Consider the following 22769-nt stretch of genomic DNA (forward strand, 5'->3'; position numbering starts at 1 on the left):
CACGCATCGCTTCCTCAGTACGTCACGCATCCACCAACCCACTTACAGCACCCCCTCCTGTGGACAAAAAGAGCAACTGAACCAGCACTGTGTTCCACTTGAGCTTTACCACTTCCTGTATGCGAAAACCCATCAGGTTTGTACTGGTTTTACTGGTTGGTTCAGTTCTACAGAGAGATCGAATTTACGCTTTTGCGCTTTTGGTGATGGACCTAAAATATGTTACAGTCCTACAGAGTGTTTAAGAGATTACGCATTCATTCATTCAGCCATCCATTCATTTATTCATTTAATCACAATGTTTCTCAGTTCAGGGTCGCGGTGGGTCTGGTGGCACCCATAAACTCTGAGCGCAAGACAGTAATACAGTCCATCACAGCACAACTCACATTTACTCACTTACAATAGAATATAAAAGAAACAGAATAATAAAGCACAACAGAATGATGATATACTGTAGAACAACAGGGGAACCAGGACAGGTCGCCAGTCACACACAGGAAACCAGAGCACCAGGAGGAAAGCCACAGACAGAGGGAGAACATGCAAACTCCACACAGAAAGGACCCTCGCTGTTTGATCGGAGAATCAAATCCAGGCCCTTTTTGCCATGAGGCAACACTACCCACTGTGCCACTGTGTTATCATGCCACCCCATACAAAACAAACGAGTACAAAAGGACAAAACTGACTCGAACAAAGCAAAATAAAACGCATATAACAGAACTGGGTGTTTGGGTGGTGCAGCAATCACCTAAGCTAATAACTATAAAGGGTGTACAAATATTTTTGGCTCTATTGTGTACCAGAGGATGAAACAGAACAAAACAGAACAAAATGGAACCTAAAATAAAAAAAGAACCCAAACAAATAGAGGAAAGATGGAAAACAATGTAAGTAAATTAATAAGCGCAGTAAATAGCTACAGTATATGGCCAAAAGTATTTGGACACCTGACCATGAGATTGTCGGACATCCCATTAAAAAAAAAAAACACTATTAAAAGAATGATCTTCATGTGATCTTTTCAGCCAGAACAACAGCCACGCTTCTTATAAAAAGGCTTCTCACAAGACTTTGAAATATGTCTGTGGAAATTTGTGCCCATTCAGTCAACAGAGTATTTGTATAGCTGGGCACTGATGTTGGTCAAGAAAGGCTTAGTTGACGTTCCAGTTAATTCCAGAGCTGCTGAGTGGGGCTGAGGTCAGGACAGGCTTTTCTTTATAGAGCTTGCTTTGTCCACAGGAGGAAACGACCTTCCCTAAACTGATGCTGCAAAGTCAGATGCGTATAATTGCCTTTATAATACTGGTTTCTTACAATGTTTCGCTAATGCTGTGCCTTAAACATGAATTAAATAATTAGAAGTAGTGTCCCAATACATTTGTTCATATAGTGAATACATTGGCATGGCAGACGTACTGTGTTGTATTTTCTGTGCTTATGTCTTGTATTATTAGAACGTGTTTTTATGGGGAGCAAAGAGAAATGAATCAGGTGTATGAGAAGGTTTAAAAGGGGGAAAGCAGATGAAAATACCACCGTCCCACGGATATCCGTGCGTCTGAATTCCTGCACTGTCTGATCTAAGTATTTGTGTCTGACCTGCTTGATTGAGTAGAATATTATTGATCTCTGCGTTCATTTCCTGTGAGCAGGTAAAGGAATGATGGAAGCCAGACTGACCCCGCAGGTCCTACCGATATTAAATCCAAACTAAACTGGACAGATCGGACCCACCCGCTGGGATCATGCACACACTCCCACCACTCCGCAGGGGGGAACAGTTTCTTCTGACATGACTGGTCGTGAAGCACTGAACTCTCCTGACCTGATCTGTTGAGCTTTCATTTTGCTGCTAGGTATTAAAAACAAATAAAGAGAATGATCAAACCGAGCCGAATATCGAGTTTCCTCCTGTAAACGATGCTTGTTTTGACTCACTGAAGGTTTTCATGTTTCTCACCCTCATTTACCGGCTCTGTAAACGCTTCAAGATGTTAGAAAGACTTTTCTCTTTTGCCCTTTTCTTTTAATCTAGTCATTGCCAATTCCCATTCCTCTGTTGTTTGCACCACTCCTGTGCTAGCCAACAAAGGCCAGACCAAACTTGTAAAGTCACCAGCCTTTTCTTTAACACCATCCAGTGGTAGATCCTCACAGATCTTCAATGTCTCTATGTAAACACCTGACTGAGTGATTCAAACCCTGGATCCCAGCGGTAATCAACTAGCAAAATATACATTATATATACAAATATTAATACTTATATTAATTATAACATTAATTCATAATAAGATATCCTTTATTTGTCATATATACATATACAGTTGTACAGTACAATGAAATTCTCTCTTCGCATGTCCCAGCTTGTTTGGAAGCTGGGGTCAGAGTGCAGGGTCAGCCATCGTACGGTGCCCCTGGAGCAGACAGGGTTAAGGGCCTTGCTCAAGGGCCTAAAAGTGGCTACATAGCAGAGCCTGGATTTGAACCGCCAATCTTCCGGTTGATAGCCCAAAGCTCTACCCACTAGGCTACCACTATATTTTATTTACATTGTGACACTGGACTACAACAAATATAGATAAATACTGTGATAAACTGGTACCATGTCTGGGTTGTGTTACTTTGCTTTAGGGTCACCCTTGGCTTGCTCAACAGGGATATTTGGTCTGTCAGTCCTGGATTCTGTAAAGTTACTTTGAGACAACGTCTATTGCAAAAAGTGCTATACAAATAAAAATGACTTGACTTGACACTGGACTAGTGATCAGCATGCTGGTTCAAGCGTCATCACTGCGAAGTTGACCCTGTTGGGCCCTAAAGGATGGCCCTTAACTCTCAATGTTCTATGTGTTCTCTTAGTTTTATTTCCCAATTTGGATAACAGCATCTGATAAATACCATAAAAGTTAATAGAACCTAAATGGAGACTGTAGTCCAAAAGTAAAGATTCAAAATTACACGTGGCTCTCTGGATTTGTTTCCGGAAAAGTTAGGACATTTTGTAAAATGCAATAAACCATGAAAAAAATGTTTTACTAAGAAAAAAAGAACAAATCACAGCCGTTTCATGACTTAAGGATGGAGCTGAAATGGTTAAAATCGAAGCACTAGTGTTCAGTAGTTTAGAGGCTTCTGGGGAAAACACTTATCTCACATTATGGTTTTTCTGACCCAAATCTCTGCCAGGTCTCTCAATGACCATGATTAGAAATGCTAAACGATAGCCCTCCCGCTGGGATCAGACAAAGAACATCTGGATAGAAGTTCTGAGAGGCCACCGGTTCCTGTTTATAAAAGATAAACAAAAAATAATCCAGTTGGGGAACAAAATTAACAGAGAGCAACAAGTCCAGGGAACATCATGAGAACGTTCCAGTGATATGCTCATTTCTGCTTGTGTAAACATGCTTAACTGGAATGGATCTGATCACACTGGACAGGACATTAACACAAGGCAGAAGAGGGCAGGGAAGAGGTCAAAACCGAGGACAGAGAAGGAGTAGGACACACAGAACAACAGGGCCAAAGACTGGGTTGGGAATGACACAAGGACTGGCACACAGACAGGAGAGGAGAGAGACATGGACATTGCCCTGGGCTGAGACAGGACAGGTCTAGGCAGGAAATCACAGGAATATGGAAACAATGAAGACACCATAAAGAGATAGACTGGGAGAAAGCATAAAACAAGACAGGCAGAGGACCAAAAACAGGACAGGTCCAGACAAAACAGCACATCCAAAATCTACATTCAGTTCTTTAAACTAAACTTGATTGGTTGAGGCGTTTTTGTCAAGTACCAGCATGCAAATGTGGTCAAAATGTATATCAGACCAACTGCAAACACCGGTCACAGAGCAGAAATACAGCCTGGACAGGATGCCGATCCATTCCACATTCACCCAGTCATACTTTGTGCTGAAACACATGGCGAACATGCCAAAATTCCCCACAAACTGTAATTGAAGGTGAGGTTTAACCCCAAATCTCTAGGACTACTACCTATGCCACTGGCAACCCTTGGAGGTAAAATGTAAAAACAAAGCCAGTAGAGTTCGAATCTCACCTCTACTACCCTACTACTAGAGAGGAACATTCCCGCGTCTGCTTGTTATTCCGGTTTCCTAAAAACATTCCATTCACACCATGAATCAGTGGTTTCTCCTGCATGAACAAGTGAGTGTGAATGTTGGAAACCCTGTGACAGACTGGGACGCAACAGGAATCCCGCCTTGGACCCCAGTGTTTAATAGTGCTGATGGACCCACAGTGACCCTGACCAGGAAAAAAAAACATAGGTAAAAATGAATACTGTACATGAATGAAAAGGTGAAATGAAATTGTGTTTGAATATAAAGTAAATGAAGAGCTCATTTGCAAAAAACAAACAAAAACAACGATACATGTATCCTTTAAAATAATAAAAGAGCTGGGTATCAAGAGTTTAGCAGTTTTCCAAAACACGTTTTTGTCACTACAAAACGTTCAACACTGGTGCTGTTCTTCAATGCAGCACGATAATACCATTCAGCCAATCAGCGCGCTGTATTCAGGTCATGTGACACAACATGTTTAGATCGGTTTTGATGCTGCTGCTGTCTGACAGGAATTTCTGGCGCGAAAATCCTTGAACATGAATCATTAAATACAATAAGAGGAAGAGGACGACACTCATCAGTTAGTCATGTTTCTACTTTAGGGTGTACAAAGATGAGGAATGAGGAAAGTCATTCACCAAAATTGGCAATAAAAAAGTTCCTGTCAGGCAGTTTGTCAGGCGTCTGCAATGTAAATATTAAATGTAAATAAATCCTGTATCCATGATGTCTTTATTTTACTCTGAAACATAAAAAATTTGCTTTTTTAAAATAAAAACAACACTTAAAAACTTAAAAAAAGAAGTTTTAATAATAAATAATAAATTATTTAGTATTTTGTTGAGTATTTTCACTCAATCAGAACAAGCTGCAATGTGACCTATATTACCTGGACTACACAAACTTTATATACACGATTTATACAAATTCCTAAAAAGTAATAAAGCTGTTTTTGCAAATGAACTCTTCAGATGTTCCAGATGTTCCTCCCGTCCCTCCAGGTCCTTGCTTTTGCTCGTTCTGTGATCTTCAAAGTCCTCATTTCTGCACACAATGATGGGAAACCTGCGATTTTCCGAAAATGAGGGGGAAAAAAGAAACCCTGGCCCCTTTTGTGACCCCCCTGAGTGAAGCACAATAAACACGGAACAGAACAGGATCTTTTTGAAGCGGGACTCAAACGGTCCACACCCCTGACCCTGCGCACCTTTTCCTCCTGCCCGGTGCCGTCTGGGTCCGTGTCTCAGACGAGTGAATTCCTTTTACACAAGCGTTATTGTGCGAGTTCTCATCAAACGGTCCGAGCGCACCTTTGAAGAGCCACTTCACGAATAAGTGACCCATTGTGTGGACCAAGGGTTTTACAAATCAACGTTTTGGGTTTTTTTCAGGGCTGATGGGTGCAAGAAGTCGTGGTAAATATTGCTGCTAAGAAGATACGGTTTAATGGCATGTGCTATGGACAGACTCTAAAATCTCAGGTTCTGGAGTTCGAATCTTAGCCGTGCTATTGACCCGCTAGGTGCCCACACAGACACGATTGCTCCTACTTCCACATTCCGAGTCTGCTAGCTCTTTGACTTCTGGTGTTCGTATCCAACTGTTCGTTATCGCCTACGAATTAACGTGTCAACGCTCGCCCAGACTTACGGTCGGATTATTGTGCATCTACTCGTAATCCAAGTCTGTCCGAACCACCAACAGTGAACGCCAAACCTCTACTTCATAGTTAGCTTCTTAATTTGTTTCCTCACCTGCTGGATCTCCTCTCCGAGAGACTATCTCATCCAGAGCCAACTCCAGAACTACGGGATTTGGTGCCATAGCGTTTTTGTGCTCCTCGTGGATGGTATTAGCCTCCTCGCTGGGTGTGGCATTCTCTGCCGGTTGCTCTCTCCCTGTCCCAAACCCCAGGTCTTGAGACTGGAACCAAGAAAATGTTCCACTTAAACAAAAGAGCCAGAAGAGCTCCCTTATTTAACAGTCGACACCCTGGCTCAAACCCTGGCTCACCGACGTCCTCTTATTTGAAATGCCAGCTACAAACTAGTGTATGAGGATTGTAACATTCTCGCTTTGGATAGTGACGATCCACTTTGGATCATTTCGTTTCCACGTCTTTTTTACATATTTTTACTTTTTAATATATGTGTACATACGTGAAAACACTTTGTAATTTTCTATTTTTTGTATTCTTGAAAGCTGCTGTAACACTACAAATTTCCCCCTGTGGGATAATAAAAGGCTATCTTATCTTATCTTGAGGTACATGTATGAAACAAGACTGCACACGTCGAGACTGCCGTGCCAACAATGCTGCACCTGCTAGATGTGACGCAGCCCTGACTAGGATGAAGCAGTTAATGTAAATAAAATAAATACTACTCATAAATGTCTGTACATTGTTCTTTAAAAAGTGGACAGCACTTTCTTTCACTGCTGGCCACGCCCCAATAAAAACAATAGACGCAGGCACGACTTGTGTTATTTAGGTTTTATTGATCTTTTACATCAAAGACGTTCGTTTCACTACAGTGTTTCGGACCACATGAACGAGAGGTTGTAGCGCAGGTGACTGCAGTGTTTTTATAGATGTTTCCCCTTCTGACAGACACCAATCAGGAGGAAAGAAAACACAGTGCAGCTGGATCGTACCATGCTGGGAAAAGGCCTCCGCACACCTCCGGAAAACGCCCTGGGATGGATTCAAACCAGATCCAGCAGCAAAAACACGAAAACATTTCTTACATTCCATCACAAACAATCGTTGGGTCACATTTTACACCAATTTACACAAATCGACAAATATTGTGCGTGATTATTTTTTAAATAGGCATTTGTGTTTGTGTAAATGACTGTTAGTAAATAAAAATGCACAGATCCAGTTTCTAATACCAAACTGTTACGATCTTGGACAAGTAAATGCTAAATAAATAAAAAAAATCTAACATTTCTTATTTAAACAACATCCAAAAAATAGGCAGGAAAACAAACCGAGAGCTATAAGGAAAACACAGTTCCAGTACTGCATGTGTGCAAGTCTGCAGAAAATCATTCCACCACCAACAGTAACACTGAAACACTGGCAAACGTGCGAGTGAGCAGCTTAAGTCCCGGAGCTCTGAGGATCACATGATCCACAATACTAAATCCCATTATTATTTCACCGCTTTCCTTCCCTCTGGAATTTCAGCCCAATCTGGATCCCTCACCCTTCAGATAAAAGAACGGACACGATCCAGGACACTTTTAGTAATGTAATGTGTGACTGAACATGTAATCAGGAACACCGGACAGACGCACAGCAAGGGTCGGCACAGGTCGACATAAGAACTGGGTTTGTTTGGGACAGTGTCACACCCATAAACTAAAAATACACTATACAGACTATACAACAGTTTAGGGAAGGTGCTTTCCTGTTTTAGCATGAGCGAGCTCTATAAAGACATGAAGAAAATCTTGGTTTAAAGAAGCTCCAGCTCTGACCTCAGCCCCACTCAACATGAACTAGAACATCAATAAAGGCTTTCTTGACCAACATACATACAAATGCTGTCATCTTTATACTGAACGGGTACAAATGACCACAGACATGCTTCAAAGTCTTGTGAGAAGCTTCTTAGAAGAGCGGCTGTTGTTCTAGCTGAAAGGATCACATAGACATCACTCAGCTCAAGCCCATGGTCTGGTGTTTAAATACTTTTGGCCATATAAAGTATTCTTATTCAGCCCAGCGTGATAAATTCACCCAATCTGATCTGATCTGGCACTCCCAAACTTTGAATGAGGGTAACGCTCTCCAGCCATTGTCTGTTTGTGGCGGTTCCAGCTTTCTGGACCGTTTAGTGTGGCTGAATCTGAGCGTTGAGCCCAACAAAGACGAGACCAGGTGGCCCTTTCAGACTGGAGGCACCATGGCGGGATTGGTACAGAAAGTCCGTCATTCAGCCACAAAATAGGACAGTGTCTAGTCGCCTCGTATGAAAAAAGGGCTGAACACCAGACTCGAGGCCTGTGTTGACAAAAAAGACTGAAAGCAGCCGAGCTGCTGCAGGGTCAGAAGCTTCTGGTGATAAACCGAGATCAGATCAGGGTTTTACGTGGAGAGGGATTTTACCGTGACCCCTGGGCTTCGTTTTATTACTCACGGTGTGTTATTTTGCTTTCCTGAATGAATATTCGTATTTTCTGATTTTGTGTGTGTCCTTATTTGATTGAACATTGAATTCTGGATGTTTTTTGACCTGTGCGCAACAACTTGTACGTAACAGACGAATGCAGAAACTTTAAGAGGATTTTAAAGCCACGCTGAGGAACATCACATCATTTCACTGACTGAAATCACATTATATATATATATATACAGTATATGGTCAAAAGTATTTGGACACCTGACCATGAGCTTGTTGGACACCTGCAACCCTGTAAAACGCAGCTACAGAAATTCATGACTGGCTTTACCCTGCATGCATGCTCACTGACCCGTTATAGGTCATTTAGTGTCAAGCCACCTACAAGCATGTTTTGATGAGGTGGAAAGAAACTGGAGTACTTAAGTGGAAACAAAGAGAACATGCTAAACTTTGCACTGTCCTTAAATGAAGGGAAGGCTGAAACCTGGCTATAGATTTATTAACTGGATCTAAAATTTCTAATTCCACTCATCAGTCTATTGACAAAAAAAAAAAGGAAAAAACACCCCAACCCCACCACCAGCATAATGCCAGACTCAGTACCCAGAGGAGAAAGTAACTGCCCTCCTGAGGCTCTGCTGCCCTCTTATGGCTGAAATCAGGCTTGAACAAGAGGGTGATCACCGACAGCACCTACAACCAGGATGAATCAACATGATGGAAGGATTTTAGCACTGGGACAGTAACAGTGTTGGAAGGCACTGTGGTTCTGGACGTCTGACTTCGGAAACTGTACTACAAACAAAAACAAAAGTGAACCAGTAACTGTGCGCATCATTATATTGTGCAGAATCGAGGTTCAGGAACCTCAGAAACAACCTCAGAAACAAAATGTTAATAATAATAATAATAATGATTTCAGGATGATAAGGTGCTACTATTAAATATATACAACTATTACTTGCATAATACACACATGGAGGAGATAAAGTCGTGGAAAACTGCATTTAATACGTAAGGATGTCAGTAACCGTTCCTGGAACGCTGTTCCTCTATACTTTGGGCAGTAAGACACTCTGGAATACAACACACCACCAACGTGGTGTCATTCAGATTCTCAAATGGAACCCCTATTTACACTACATGGTCAATAGTATTTGGACACCTGATCGTGAGCTTGTCGGACATCCTATTCAAAAACAAATGGTCCGCATACTTTTGCCATATACACAAAAATATTGGGACACCCCTTCTAATTATATATAAAGAAAACTACACGCTTCCAACATGAGCAAGATCTATAAACGTTTACATTTTCAGCATACGCTTTTATCCAAGGTGAATTATAGTACACAGTCTAAGCAACACAGTCTAAGCAACCTGCCAGTGGTGGGGCTTGAACCAGTGACCTTCTGATTACTAGTCCAGTACCTTAACCACTAGGCTTTGGTTTGCAAAAGGTGTCAAATCAGCTTTATGCTGGATAAAAGATTAACGTTTACATTTTCAGCATTTAGCAGATGCTTTTATCCAAAGCGACTTACAATAAAAAGTCTAAGCAATTGAGGGTTAAGGGCCTTGCTCAAGGGCCCAACAGTGGCAACCTGCCAGTGGTGGGGCTTAAACCAGAGACCTTCTGATTACTAGTCCAGTACCTTAACCACTAGGCTACAACTGCATGAAGAAAAGCTGAGCGCCCAGCCGTACAAACGCTCTTTAGACAGAATGGGCACAAATTCCCACAGACTTTTTTAAATGGAACGTCCGACAAGCTCAGTCAGGTGTCCGAATACTTTTGGTCATATAGCTTATATAAATTGAAATGATCCAGTATGTCCACCGAGATAAAACAACTAGGTATTAAAAGTACATATCGTATGTAATTGTGCAGTCATTAAAATCAACACGTTCCCGTTTCTACATCAGGAACGTTTCTAAATTCTAAACGATTGTAAGGCACACGGACGGTGGCTAGTAAAATAAAACAGAATTAAGTCTGTTATGAAGCTGCGACTGTAACAAAAACATCCTAAATAAAGCTGGAAAATCCTCCTATATTAAAATCCTACACGATTGAAATGTCAGCGTTTATACAGACTAAAATCTAGAAAACTGGGAGCATTTCAGAATCCTGCTCGTGACTAAACTGCACCTTAATGTTCCCTTGATTTCAGACCCAGACCTGAATGCCTGGTACGTTTAAGACTTCTCTGCTCCATCCATACACAGAACTGGGTTCGGCGCTTAGGGGTCGGCAGGAGGCGCGTTCTGGAGGAACGGCGTGAAGGACGAGCGGACCGCCCGGCCCCTCAGCGGCTGCTGGACTCGGAAGTTGTTCACCATGCTCTTCTGGACGTCCTCCTCGGCCGAGGTGAACAGCAGGGAACGGAACACGGCCAGCTGGGGAACGGAGGAGGGAAGACGGACAGGATGAGAAAACGAAGGAAATTAGTTGACGCGAGTGTGACAGATTAATGGAAAAACTCACAGTAATGGTCTTAGTAAAAAAAAAATACTCATGCGTCACGTTCTTCTGTGTGATTATTGATTTGTAGATATTCTAAATCAATAATTAAATATATACACACATTTGTTTCCTATTTATTTATGCATTTTCTCCCTTTTTTCATAGCCAAACAGTCTTGCGCTGCTGGGAATCCCGATTGCGTTCCTCGACCCCTTCTTTTTCCCCCGTGCCTCAGTGGATTCACACACAAAGCTCCACCACTTCTGCACAGGCGCCTCAGACTACTAATCAGGGTCCTCGCACAGTGTTTGAACTCCCCACCACTTTACTAGTCCGGTCTTTTCACACCCTGCAGACTCGATGGCCTGTTTTGTATACAGAAGGCACTGCCAATTGTGCCCACTAGATGGCGCCTATCTGTCCGATCAACCCATCCCCGATCAAGGGGGGAACGTGGTCGTCACTGCCACCCCTGTCCATTCCTACCTGGTCATGACTGACTTCAACGGGCTGCTTCATGAGGATCCACGTCACGGCCTCGGTGAGAGGCGGAGTGGTCAGGGAGCCAGAGTACGTCCAGTAGTCGTTCACGTTCTCGGGGAGCAGGCAGGCCGGGTCGAACTTGGTGAACTCCACCACACTGTCCTTCAAATAGAAAGACAGAGAGAGAATTAGAATGACGGATAGTAGTACAAGGCTAAAACAACCTCCATTATTAAATGATTTTGGAAGGTGCCTGTGGGAATGTGTGCCAGTTCAGTCAAAGGTACATCAGTGGGGTCAAGAACTGACGGTCTGGCTCACAGGTGACCATCCAATTCATTTCAAATGAGATAAACAGGCTTAAGATGAGGGATCTGTGCGTCCCACTGGGGTTCCTCCACACCAAACTCTCTGACCTGGCTTTGAGCAAGGGGAACAGTCATGCTGGAACAGAAAAGGACCTTCCCTATACTGCTGCCACAAAACTGGAGACATATATTTACTTGTGGATGCCTATTTATCAAAGGCGTCCACATACTTTTGACCACATTGTGTAGGTCATTACAGTTCATTACACGCCTGCTGGCATTTTCCTGGAACATCATGTACAGCGTGTAGAACCCGAGCGCTCGTAATACTGATCTCACTGTCTAAAATACAGTCACGCTACACACACCGCTGTTTTCCTAAAGCGCTCCGGCTACCAAACCGTACCAATATTGACCTTACTAGCAGTCTACCCCACTAAGACCCTACAGTTCCCTTATGCCGTCTAGTTTGGTCTGTCCAAGCACCGAAAGCTCATGAATACACCCTATATGGCCAAAAATATTTGGACACATGACTATGAGCTTGCTTGACGTCCCATTTTAAATACAAACGCTGAGCACTGATGTTGAACTTGCAGGTCATTCCAGAGATCAGGGCTCTGTGCAGGACACTGGAATTTCTTTAATTTAAATTGAGCTCTTCTTCATGCTGGAACAGGAAAGGACCTTCCGTAAACCTCTGCTGCAAAGTCCGAGTCAGTTCATACCTTGTGCCTGACAGCAGGTAAAGCATCCACCAGCTTCTGCAGACCCTCATGTCTCTTCCCAACCTGACGAGAGGAAGAAAAAACATCAGCTCTTTATCTCGAACACATTCAGGATGAATTAAATCACACACGATCCGTCACACAGTCGAGAACTGCTAAACGGTGTGGAGGACAGACACGGTCGAACTGTCGTGGACATCAGTAATGATTTTTAGACCACGGCTGCTCCATTTAGGCATCGAAAGCCCTTCCTGACGCAACGTGCCTCTTTATCCGGGCTTGGGACCGGCACTAAAGGCGAAACTAAGTTTGTGAGCGCCGCACGAAGCCCAACGCGCCTTCGCGAGCTTACAAGCTGGCATACTTCCAGAGGTTTGGTTTTGCCCGTCGCGTCTGCTTCACAGCTGCAGGTGACGCTGTGACATTTATGATGTTAAGTTGGCTGCGTCCAAAATCGCATAGTGAAACAGTACGTACTAAATTAAAGGCAGTGCGCACTGCTCGGCCGGTACAGAAGCTCTTTCAGTACGCAGTATGCATGCTGTGTTTGCATACACAAAAATGCTGCCCAAGCAGTAGATTATCCGGGTACTGTTTAATGAATACTACGTATTCGGACACACTACCCGCTCCTGCGGACACAGTTGAGACGCTCCTCAAAATCGTCCATGTTTGTTTTTATGGCACGCCTCTTTTTTACCGACCAATCACAGGCGTTGTCGCGGAGTGGCGTCGTCTGCGGAGTTCGCCCAGCTTCCATGTGCGCGACAAGGCAAGCGAAGCCTTGCTCGACGCCCGCGGTTGTTCGCTTTCGCCGCAATTACGTCACATCGGTCGCCGAAGCCAGGTGAACGTCGTCTCCGCGTGGAGTATGCTGAGGCCTTAAGTCTGCACTGATACACTCGCCATGGCCAAAAGTGTCAGACACGTATCGTTTGTTTCATTCTTAACCCCATGTCAGCTGCTACGGCTATCATGTCTTACAAAAAAAAAAAAAAAGATTCCATCTTAATATTTGGCAAGAGGGGGGCAAGTGGGGGCCGGGTCTCCTTTTAGCAGGTAGTTAGTTTAGCAGGAGTGAGTTTGGTGTGTCCTATATGGCTGGACATGTATAGAATGACCCTTATGTGCCTGTTCAGTCAAAAGAGGGGGTGGGATGGCTGAAGCCTTGTCATGGACTGGCACCCTGTTCAGGGTGTTCCTGCCCTGCGTCCAGTGTTATCCAGTTTTTTATTTATTTATTTATTTTATTTGCACATATGAACACAAAAGGAAAGAAAACATAATGATACTAAAAAGAACGTGCAGGGAAAGTAAAAAAAAAAGCCGAATGGGCTTATATAAACGAACTTTCCCTCAAGAAACAAAATATATACTTATATGTATACACACACGCACACATACATACAGTACATGTATGTAAAACATACCAACCAAAGATCAAAAGTGAGAGTGCTTAAATTACATAACTATAATAAAAAATAAAATAACTTGTATATAATATTCATGTCACACATAAGAATGTCAGTGATAGGAAATGAGCTTTGAGCTGTTTTATTTTTAAGTTGAACAAGACTTACCACGATTTGCATCAAAAAGGCTGATTACTGTAATTATGGCAACAAAAAGAGGCTCCGGTAATTACAAAAGGTTCAAATGATGATACATCAGGTGAGGAACGATCACTGAACATAAGAAAAACTGGTTAGAAACGCAGGGTTACAGGTTCAATACCTTCAGAAAAACCCCGATAACGGCCAGTCCGTTCTCCTCAATCACCGCCTCCTCGAACAGAGAGTACTTATCAGAGTTCCAGTGCACCAGGTGTAACTGTAGGAGACAGAGGAGACACGTGTGTATGTTTACATTTACAGCATTACAGCATTAAACAAACACTTTTATTCCAAGCGACATACAACTGTAAACAAACACGATACAAGTTTGTTTGTTTATTAGGATTTTAACGTCGTGTTTTACACTCTGGTTACATTCATGACGGAGCACCCGGAGTAAACCCACGCGGAGAGAACATGCAAACTCCACACAAAAAGGACCCGGACCGCCCCGCCTGGGGATCGAACCCAGGACCCAGGCGACAGTGCTACTCACTTAGCCACCGTGCCGCCCCACTATACAAGTAATGCAACTGAGAGTTAAGGGCCCTTCTCAGGGTGGTGAGGCTTGAACCAGCGATCTTCCTGGTTGCTAGTCCAGTACCTTAACCAGTGAGCAACTTACACGTCTGCTTTTCTACACTGTAAGTCAAACAATAGGACCTCTGTACTTTTGCCCATAACTTTGGCAAAGTAATACTCGGTAGTTACTCATCACACAAGGTTCATCAGTTCACAAGGTCTTGGACAATTTAGTGTCTCCAATTCACCTCACTTGCACGTCTTTGGACAATATTTTAATTCCTCCTTTTTTCCTGGAAAGTTGATTTCTGGACATTCAGCATAAAACCTTTAATCAGGCACAAGTTCTTTATTAAAACTGTGTCCTCAAAGTCGTAGCTCATCAGACACACTATGAATTGTTACCTTCTACTAACTGTTATGTGCTCGATGCTCAGCTCTATACAACGGTAAAATCGGGGAACTGCAGAGCTGGAAAAACGCTCCTAAGTCATTCCAGTAAACACATGAAGGGTTCTGAACTGGACACACTGGTATCAGAACATGTGAACTGTGCCTTAATGCGCCTGATGAAAACTCTGTGCTGCACACAGAACAAATAAATGAATGCAGGTTAGTCGTCCGCATGTTTGATTTGGCTCCGTTTGCACATCAGTCGCTCTTACTGACGCAGCGCTTCTGCTTATCAGAGCTCGGGACTGGCACTAATGGGGCACTGATACGTGAGGTCATAATGGCTAGGTTCACGTCCACACACACACACACACGTCCACACGGTGTTACCTCAGCAGGGTAGAGGTGATGGTCCACGGTGTGTTCAGAGCCCCAGGTGTTGTTCTCTCCCCAGTGGAAATGAAACTGGCACAACCTGAAGCTGTCCTCCAGAGGACCGCCATGCAGTGCTGACACACACACACACACACACACACACACACACACACACACACACACACACACACACGAGGCATAAAAATCTCTGCTATTTTAAGAATGACGAATTGTAGCAGTAAATCAAACAACCCATTATTACAAACGTGTCTTTACTGCCTCACTAAAACGTGTTTTACATTAAAATGAATTAAAATGAGTTTTTGTAACAACGTTAGATAAAAACTTTCATTTGTTTAGCAATGTGTTTTATTAAATAATATTATTACTCCTATGCGTGCTTAGGCATCCAGGGTTTGAATCCACTTTGTAGTTCTACAATTACTGACTGTAGTCCGTCTGTTTCTCAACATGCTTTGTTACCCCCCTTTCATGCTGTTCTTCAGTGGTCAGGACCCCCACAGGACCACCACAGAGCAGGTATTATTTAGGTGGTGGACGATTCTCAGCACTGCAGTGACACTGACATGGTGCTGGTGTGTTAGTGTGTGTTGTGCTGGTATGCGTGGATCAGACACAGCAGTAATGGCTGAAGGAGTTTTTAAACACCTCGCTGTCACTGCTGGACTGAGAATAGTCCACCAACCGAAAACATCCAGCCGACAGCGCCCCGTGGGCGGCGTCCTGTGACCACTGATGAAGGTCTAGAAGATGAGCGACTCAAACAGCAGCAATAGATGAGCGATCGTCTCTGACTTCACATCTACAAGGTGGACCGACTAGGTAGGCGTGTCTAATAGAGTGGACAGTGAGTGGACACGGTGTTTAAAAACTCCAGCACAACACACACTAACACACCACCACCATGTGCTTCTATATGGTAAGTGGAGCTGATGAAATGGACAGTGAGTGTAGAAAGAAGGAGGTGGTTTTAATGTTATGCCTGATCAGTGTATATCACTAATAATAATTATTTTTAAGTGCATTATAAACTAATAGGATTTACTGTGTCACAAACGATCAACAATAAACAATTAATTGATTTTGTTTTTTACATTTAATTAAACATGTACATTTTGCTGGATAATAAGTGATCAAGATTTATAAAGCATTAATAAAGGACGACAAACAATCAGCTCGTACTGAATGAATTAAGGATCGGCTCTTACTGGATTTGTCAGTGGTGTCGTCGTACTCGACCAGGAAGGAGTAGCCATTGTTCCAGATCTGCTGGCAGGTCCTGGGATCGTAGTTCATCACGAGAGGCCTCAGACGTGGGTCAAAGATACTCTTCTGGATACTGATGTCGATGGGGGACTGACGATCCCCTCCGGGTATGGCGAGAGGCCCCTGCCACATGGGGTGCACTGAGCCGAGAAATCAAAAACAAAACGCAAGATAAATCACGGCTGAGTCCGAGACCGAAGTGCTGACATGAAAAACAACCAAAAAAAAACCCCAGAGAAGTTCAGACTTACAAGTGTTGGTACGTTCAGCTGCTTCACAAGCTCTATTACACATCATCACTGTGGAACGAACCTTCAAAACACCGATCCGACACCGAACAGAGCAACAAATCCGTCTCAAACGTATCAAGAGCGAAAAGAAAACCAATAAAACTCTCCTGAAACTTTAGCGACTCGGAAAAAAGTCCGAATGATTGACGGAGGCTGCGAGACTGTAGAAACGGACACGTCGTCTGGAGCAGCCAGTGGGGAAGAAAAAGCTGCTGGGTTTCACTGCAGGAACTCGACACTCCAGAACTGAATGAGCCGTTTGTTTTCGGATCTTTTTTTTTTTATTTAATGAGTCACTCGGACGTTTCCCGAGGAAAGCCTTCCTAACACCAGACTTTGGGTAGAACGCGGCGGCGCTTATAAAGCCATACGGCGGGGGTTCAAAAGCGCTTCGGGCGAAATTAAAGTAAGCCGTGGGGAATGCAGCCGGGGAGCGAGCTAGAAGTCCTCTAGGGCGTTTCACAGACGCATGGTCGAAAATCACGACCCCGGCTGACCCGCACGAAATGAACCTCACTTCCAGGAAAAGATGGGACGCTGTGCAAATTGCAGTACAAAAAAAGGAATCTTGAATCTTTATTTAAGACGTAAATATGAGCACATTAAGAATTTGGTGCCGTGTGAGCGCTTCAATACGACACCATTTGTACACGGCGAGAAAGAAGGATGGTGGCTGTTCTGTGCAAACCGTAAACAAGACCAATAGTTCCTAAGCAAAGCTCACTTGATTTCATTTCATTTAATGGCCAGTTGTAGCCTAGCGGTTAAAATTGCTGCTGTTGGGCCCTTAGGCAAGACCCTTAACCCTCAATAGCCCAGACTTTATACTGTAACTGGAATGTAAGTTGCTTTGGATAGACAAGACTGATAGCTCCCAAGCAAAGCTCATTTCATTTAATGTCGAGAAACTTCTGAAATAAAAGGTCCAACAAGAAAATACAGAGTCATAAAACAATGCTCTGTAGTACGAGGGTTCTTCAAAAAGTTTCCACACTAGGGGACTGTGGTAGCCTAGTGGGTAGAGCTTTGGGCTATCAACCGGAAGATTGGGGGTTCAAATCCAGGCTCTGCTATGCAGCCACTGTTGGGTCCTTGAGCGAGGCCCTTAACCCTGTCTGCTCCAGGGGCGGCGTACGATGGCTGACCCTGCGCTCTGACCCCGGCTTCCAAACAATCTGGGATACGCGAGGAAAGAATGTCATTGTACTGTACACCCGTATATGTATATATGACAAATAAAGTCTATCTATCTATCCGTCTATCTACAGTCAAACCTCGGTTTTCGTATGATTCGGTTTTCGTTGACTTTCGTCTTTTTTTTTTTGTACCTCGGGTTTCGAACGCCGACTCAGTTTTTGTTGAACCGTACCGATCGCGTTCAGCCATTTCCCACGTGACTCGGTACGGGCCAACGTGAACAAAGACTCGCGCGGCCATATCGGGGGTATCCCTCTGCCTTCCTCGCCGCCTTCCATACGCCAACAGGACTCCTCAATAAAGGTAAACGTGATGTTAAATGTTCATTTATCCATTTCATTACTTATTTATAATCATTTCTCATCGTTTTCTGTATTTAAAACTACATTTATTCTCTATAAAATGTATTTTTTGTTAATATTTTTGCCTTTCAGGAACGCATTAATTGTATTTACTTTATTCCTTATGGGAATTATTGTTTCGGTTTTTGCATGTTTCGACTTTCAAACGGCATTCTCGAATTGATTATCGAATAAAACCGAGGTACTACTGTATCTATCTATCTATCTATCTATCTATCTATCTATCTATCTATCTATCTATCTATCTATCTATCTATCTATCTATCTATCTATAACTCTATTTATTGAGAATTTCAACAACAAACTTTAACTTTTCTACATCATCACATTTTTTCCAGCGTCGTTCCTTGCCACCAGCAAAACATGTTTTTGGCTGAGCTTATAGCAACTGATGCGCCGCTGCTTTCACATCATCCTCACATGAGAATCTTCTTTCCCTTAATGCTTCTTTAAGTGTCCAAAAAGGTGCAAATCAGATGGAGCTAAATCCGGACTATAAGCGTCTCTCAGACACGACCGATTCCTCCTCCTCCCTCCCTCCCTCACAGCTTCAAACCATAACATAAAGGTGAGGAAACTTTTTGAAGATCCCTCGTACAATCCAAATAAATCACCGAGACGTTTCCTCAGTGTGGGGCTTGATCCGACAGGCTGGAACTACAAACGGCTACGACAAGTGGAGTCTTACCGAGAGCAGGGACGGCACGAAGTATTTGGACGCCTGACCGTGAGCCTGACGTCCCGTTTCGAAATCGAATGCTACTGAAACAGAGTGTGATCTTTGTGATCTTTACAGCTTCTCACAAGACGTTGAAGTATGTCTGTGGGAATTTGTGCCCTTTCAGTCAAAAGATGACTGCATATGCAGGATTGGGCACTGATGTTGACGTTCCGGTTCATTCCGAAGCTGTTTATAGGGGCTAAAGCTTTTCTTTATGTCTTTATACTGTAGACCTTGCTTTGTGCACAGGGGCACAGTCACGCTGGAACAGGAAAAGTCCTTCCCTAAACTGTAGGCGCAAGTCATTTTTCTTATAGAAGTGGTTTATAACACCTGTTTAAAATTGATGTGGCTGACTGATGTGAATTTAGTTATTAGAAGGAGTGTCTCAATACTTTTGTACAGTGAAATTATTAGCAGACAGACTGAGACACGTCCGGCTCTTACACATGCCGATCAGGGACGTGACCCCGGTGAGAAACTGGTCAGTGCAGTCCACGTGCACAATGGCTGGATCTGAGACGCAACCACTTCTGTCCCAGCTTTACAGTTCCCTCTTTGTTTTCAAACAAGGGTTTATTCAATACTAGCAAAGCACTCTGGGAAGGCAACCGTGCCTCCGTAGATATCGGCTTTCACTCGGTATCTAAGACAGGAGGAAAAGCTCCTGACCTCAGCCCCACCCAACAGCCCTGGGATGAACTAGAACACTGACTGAGGCTTTCTCGACCAACATCATATGGGCACAAATACCCACAGATGTACATTCTCAGAAAAGTGGCTGTTGTTCTAGCTAAAAATATCACACAGAGGCCACTGTTTTAATAGTATTTATTTTTTTAACTCATTGTCAGGTGTCCAAATACTTTTGGCTATATAGTTTATATGGCTGAAGCATATAAAGAATAGCAAGTCTGTAAGAAATGGACACTTTAGAAACCCTGTGATCGAACCCAAGTCCTTAATACTGTTCTAGCTTCTGTACTGCTCTTACTGTTTGTAGAAACAACACACACGACACGAAACACGGCCAAAAGTATGTGGACACTTAAACGTGAGCTAGTTGGACGTCCCATAGTGTTGCGAACGTCACAGCCTGCTGTCCTGGAATAGCTTTACAGAACATTTTGAGGTGTGTCTGTAGGAATTTGCGCCCATCTCTGAGGTGCACGAAAAGGTTTGGCCTGCAACTGTTGCTCCGATTCGTGCTTGCTTGACTGTGGACAGTACCACCAGCGTTCATGCTGCGATTCTCGGGTTATATCTGACCACTGAGAGAAATTTGGAGCAGTTGTAGCCTAGTAAGCAGAACGTCGCTGGTTCAAGCCCCACCACTGCCAGGTTGCTACTGTTGGGCCCCTGAGCAAGGCCCTCAATCCTCAATCGTTTATACAGTGTACTGTCAAGTCGCTTTGGATAAAATGTGCATGTACATTTTTCTTACAGCATAAAGCTGACATGGCGCTTTTTGCAAGTCGTAATCTAGTGGTTAAGGTACTGGACTAGTAATCAAAAGGTCGCTGGTTCAAGCCCCACCACTGGCAGGTTGTCACTGTTGGGCCCCTGAGCAAGGCCCTTAATCCTCAATTGCTTAGACTGTATACTGAAAAATCGCTTTGGATAAAAGCATCTGCTAAATGCCAAAAATGTAAATGTGTCGTTTTCTTCACCCCTGTTTTGTGCACTTCTTAATAGATGCAATCAAACTCACCCTATTTATATGGGCACAGAGAAGTCACTGGATGTAATCCTAATCCTAATGACATATAAACAGCTGTGGCCTAATGGTTAAAGTCCTGGACTAGTAATCAGAAGGTTGCTGGTTCAAAACCCACCACTGCCAAGTTGCCACTGTTGGGCCCTTGAGCAAGGCCCTTAATCCTCAATTGCTCAGACAGTGACACTGTCACAGTGCTGCAAAGGGCTAAAAAACAACATTTTTATGGGCACAGAGAAGTCACTGGATGTCGTCAGTCCTAATTAATTACATACAGTTGTGGCCTAATGGTTAAGGTACTGGACTATTAATCATAAGGTTGCTGGTTCAAACCCCACCACATCCAGGTTGCCACTGTTGGGCCCTTGAGCAAGGCCCTTAATCCTCAATTGCTCAGACTTTGTAAAAAAAAATGTAAATGTGTCGTTTTCTTCATTGGGCAGGGGACCCTGTTTTGTGCACTTTTTTTTTATAGCTGCAATCAAACTCGCCCTATTTATATGGGCACAGAGAAGTCACTCGTTGTCCCCTAAAGTGAATATAAGCTCCAGACAGCTGTAGTTAGACGTGAGTAAGTGTAAATAATAAAAATAAGGTGAATTGTACTCACACTGAGCGAGCTTGAGTTTGGAGGAGCAGGCGGACAGGTTGCACCAGCGGACCGGCTCACGGCGCTGCACGAGTCCGCCATCATAGCGCTTCACCTGGGCGACCTGGCTGACCAAGCACCGCTGTAGCTGCCTCCTCAAAACTGTCAGAACCACCATGACTGAAAGTAATAAATATTTATCACCTACGGAACGTTATTATACTTTATTATATTAAAACTAATTCAAATTTAAATAAGTTTAAAACCGTTTTATATCGCGACGGAGCAACCTGACACAGCTCAGCCTGCTAACGCTCTGCTAGCTGTTGTGCTAGCTTGACAACAAGAAACCATTTAATGACGTAAAAACATCGAACCTGCGGATTGGTGGAAAACAAAAAGGGGGCGGGTCTTAACAGCCAGGATTACGCAATAGCGTGTCGAGACTGTTCTATTACATCTAATAATATAAAACCAAAGCAAAGCAAAACGTAATTGTATTAAAATTAAAATATCAAATCAGACCACATTATATACGCTTATTATTATCATAAAACTTGTAAACAAAAGTGAGCAACAATTCATTTTTTTTAAATCGTGTAACTCATACGGCGTCAGCCAATCAGATCTCTCCATTAAGGGGCGTTTCCAGGGAGCTAGTGTTATTCGATTATTTATTATTAATTTAGTGCATTATTATTTTTATTTTTAACCAATGTTTACATATAAAAATAGCAGCACGGTGGATCGTGGGTAGCACTGTCTCCTCACAACAAGAAGGTCCTGGGAGGTGTTTGCATGTTCTCCTCCCACAGTTCAAAGGTTAATTGGAGAAACAAAATTGTCCATGACTGTGTTTGACATTAAACTTGTAAACTCATGAATCTTGTGTAATGAGTAACTACCGTTTCTGTCATGAATGTAACCAAAGTGTAAAACATGTTCAAATCCTAATAAATAAATAAATAAATAAGTGAAACATATAAAAGATAAATGTCCAGAGATCTCACTCTTATACTATTGTCGTTGAGCATTTAATCTTTATTGTTGTATTAATGTTATTTATTTTATTTATTTATTAGGATTTTAACGTCATGTTTTACACTTTGGTTACATTCATGACAGAACAAATAGTTACTGGTTACACAAGATTCATCAGTTCAAGTCTTTTAGTGTCAAACACAGTAATGGACAATTTTGTATCTCCAATTCACCTCACTTGCACGTCTTCGGACTGTGGGAGGAAACCGGAACTCCCGGAGGAAACCCACTCAGACACGGGGAGAACATGCAAACTCCACACAGAAAGGACCCGGACCATCCGACGGACCTTCTTGCTGTGAGGCGACAGTACTACCCCACTGAGCCACCATGTCGGGTCACGTTATTACGACCACTTTCTACTTTCAACCGCTGTGGCAGCGTTATGGTCCGAGGAATGTTACCCCTATACATGCTGATCGTCTTCCCTGGGGCGG

General features: G+C 43.1%; 1 protein-coding gene across 2 annotated transcripts; it reads right to left on the bottom strand.

Annotated features, from left to right (window-relative positions):
- Positions 1-6585: 6585 nt before the first annotated feature.
- ca5a (carbonic anhydrase Va) lies at positions 6586-21600 on the bottom strand. Of its 2 annotated transcripts, XM_063000311.1 has the most exons (8): positions 21558-21600; positions 21313-21471; positions 16358-16555; positions 15144-15262; positions 13960-14055; positions 12226-12288; positions 11193-11351; positions 6586-10639 (listed from the first exon to the last, which is right to left on the bottom strand). In XM_063000311.1, the coding sequence occupies exons 2-8, from the start codon at positions 21467-21469 to the stop codon at positions 10484-10486; spliced, it is 948 nt and encodes a 315-aa protein (XP_062856381.1). In that variant the 5' UTR covers positions 21470-21471; positions 21558-21600; the 3' UTR covers positions 6586-10483. The 2 variants fall into 2 exon arrangements, with proteins under 2 accessions (XP_062856381.1, XP_062856382.1); XM_063000312.1 differs by lacking the exons at positions 21313-21471; positions 21558-21600 and adding an exon at positions 16667-16929.
- Between the last annotated feature and the right edge of the window lie 1169 nt (positions 21601-22769).

Source organism: Trichomycterus rosablanca, chromosome 8, assembly GCF_030014385.1.
Source record: "Trichomycterus rosablanca isolate fTriRos1 chromosome 8, fTriRos1.hap1, whole genome shotgun sequence".
NCBI classification, from domain to species: domain Eukaryota; kingdom Metazoa; phylum Chordata; class Actinopteri; order Siluriformes; family Trichomycteridae; genus Trichomycterus; species Trichomycterus rosablanca.

Excerpts from the sequence above, each read along its gene's own strand:
- ca5a (XM_063000311.1), bottom strand. The coding sequence starts at position 21,469 with ATGGTGGTTCTGACAGTTTTGAGGAGGCAGCTACAGCGGTGCTTGGTC. Across the intron at positions 14,056-15,143 it reads ATCACCTCTACCCTGCTGAG|TTACACCTGGTGCACTGGAA; the intron begins GTAACACCGTGT and ends TGTCTCCTACAG. Across the intron at positions 10,640-11,192 it reads TTGAAGTCAGTCATGACCAG|CTGGCCGTGTTCCGTTCCCT; the intron begins GTAGGAATGGAC and ends TCCGTTCCCCAG.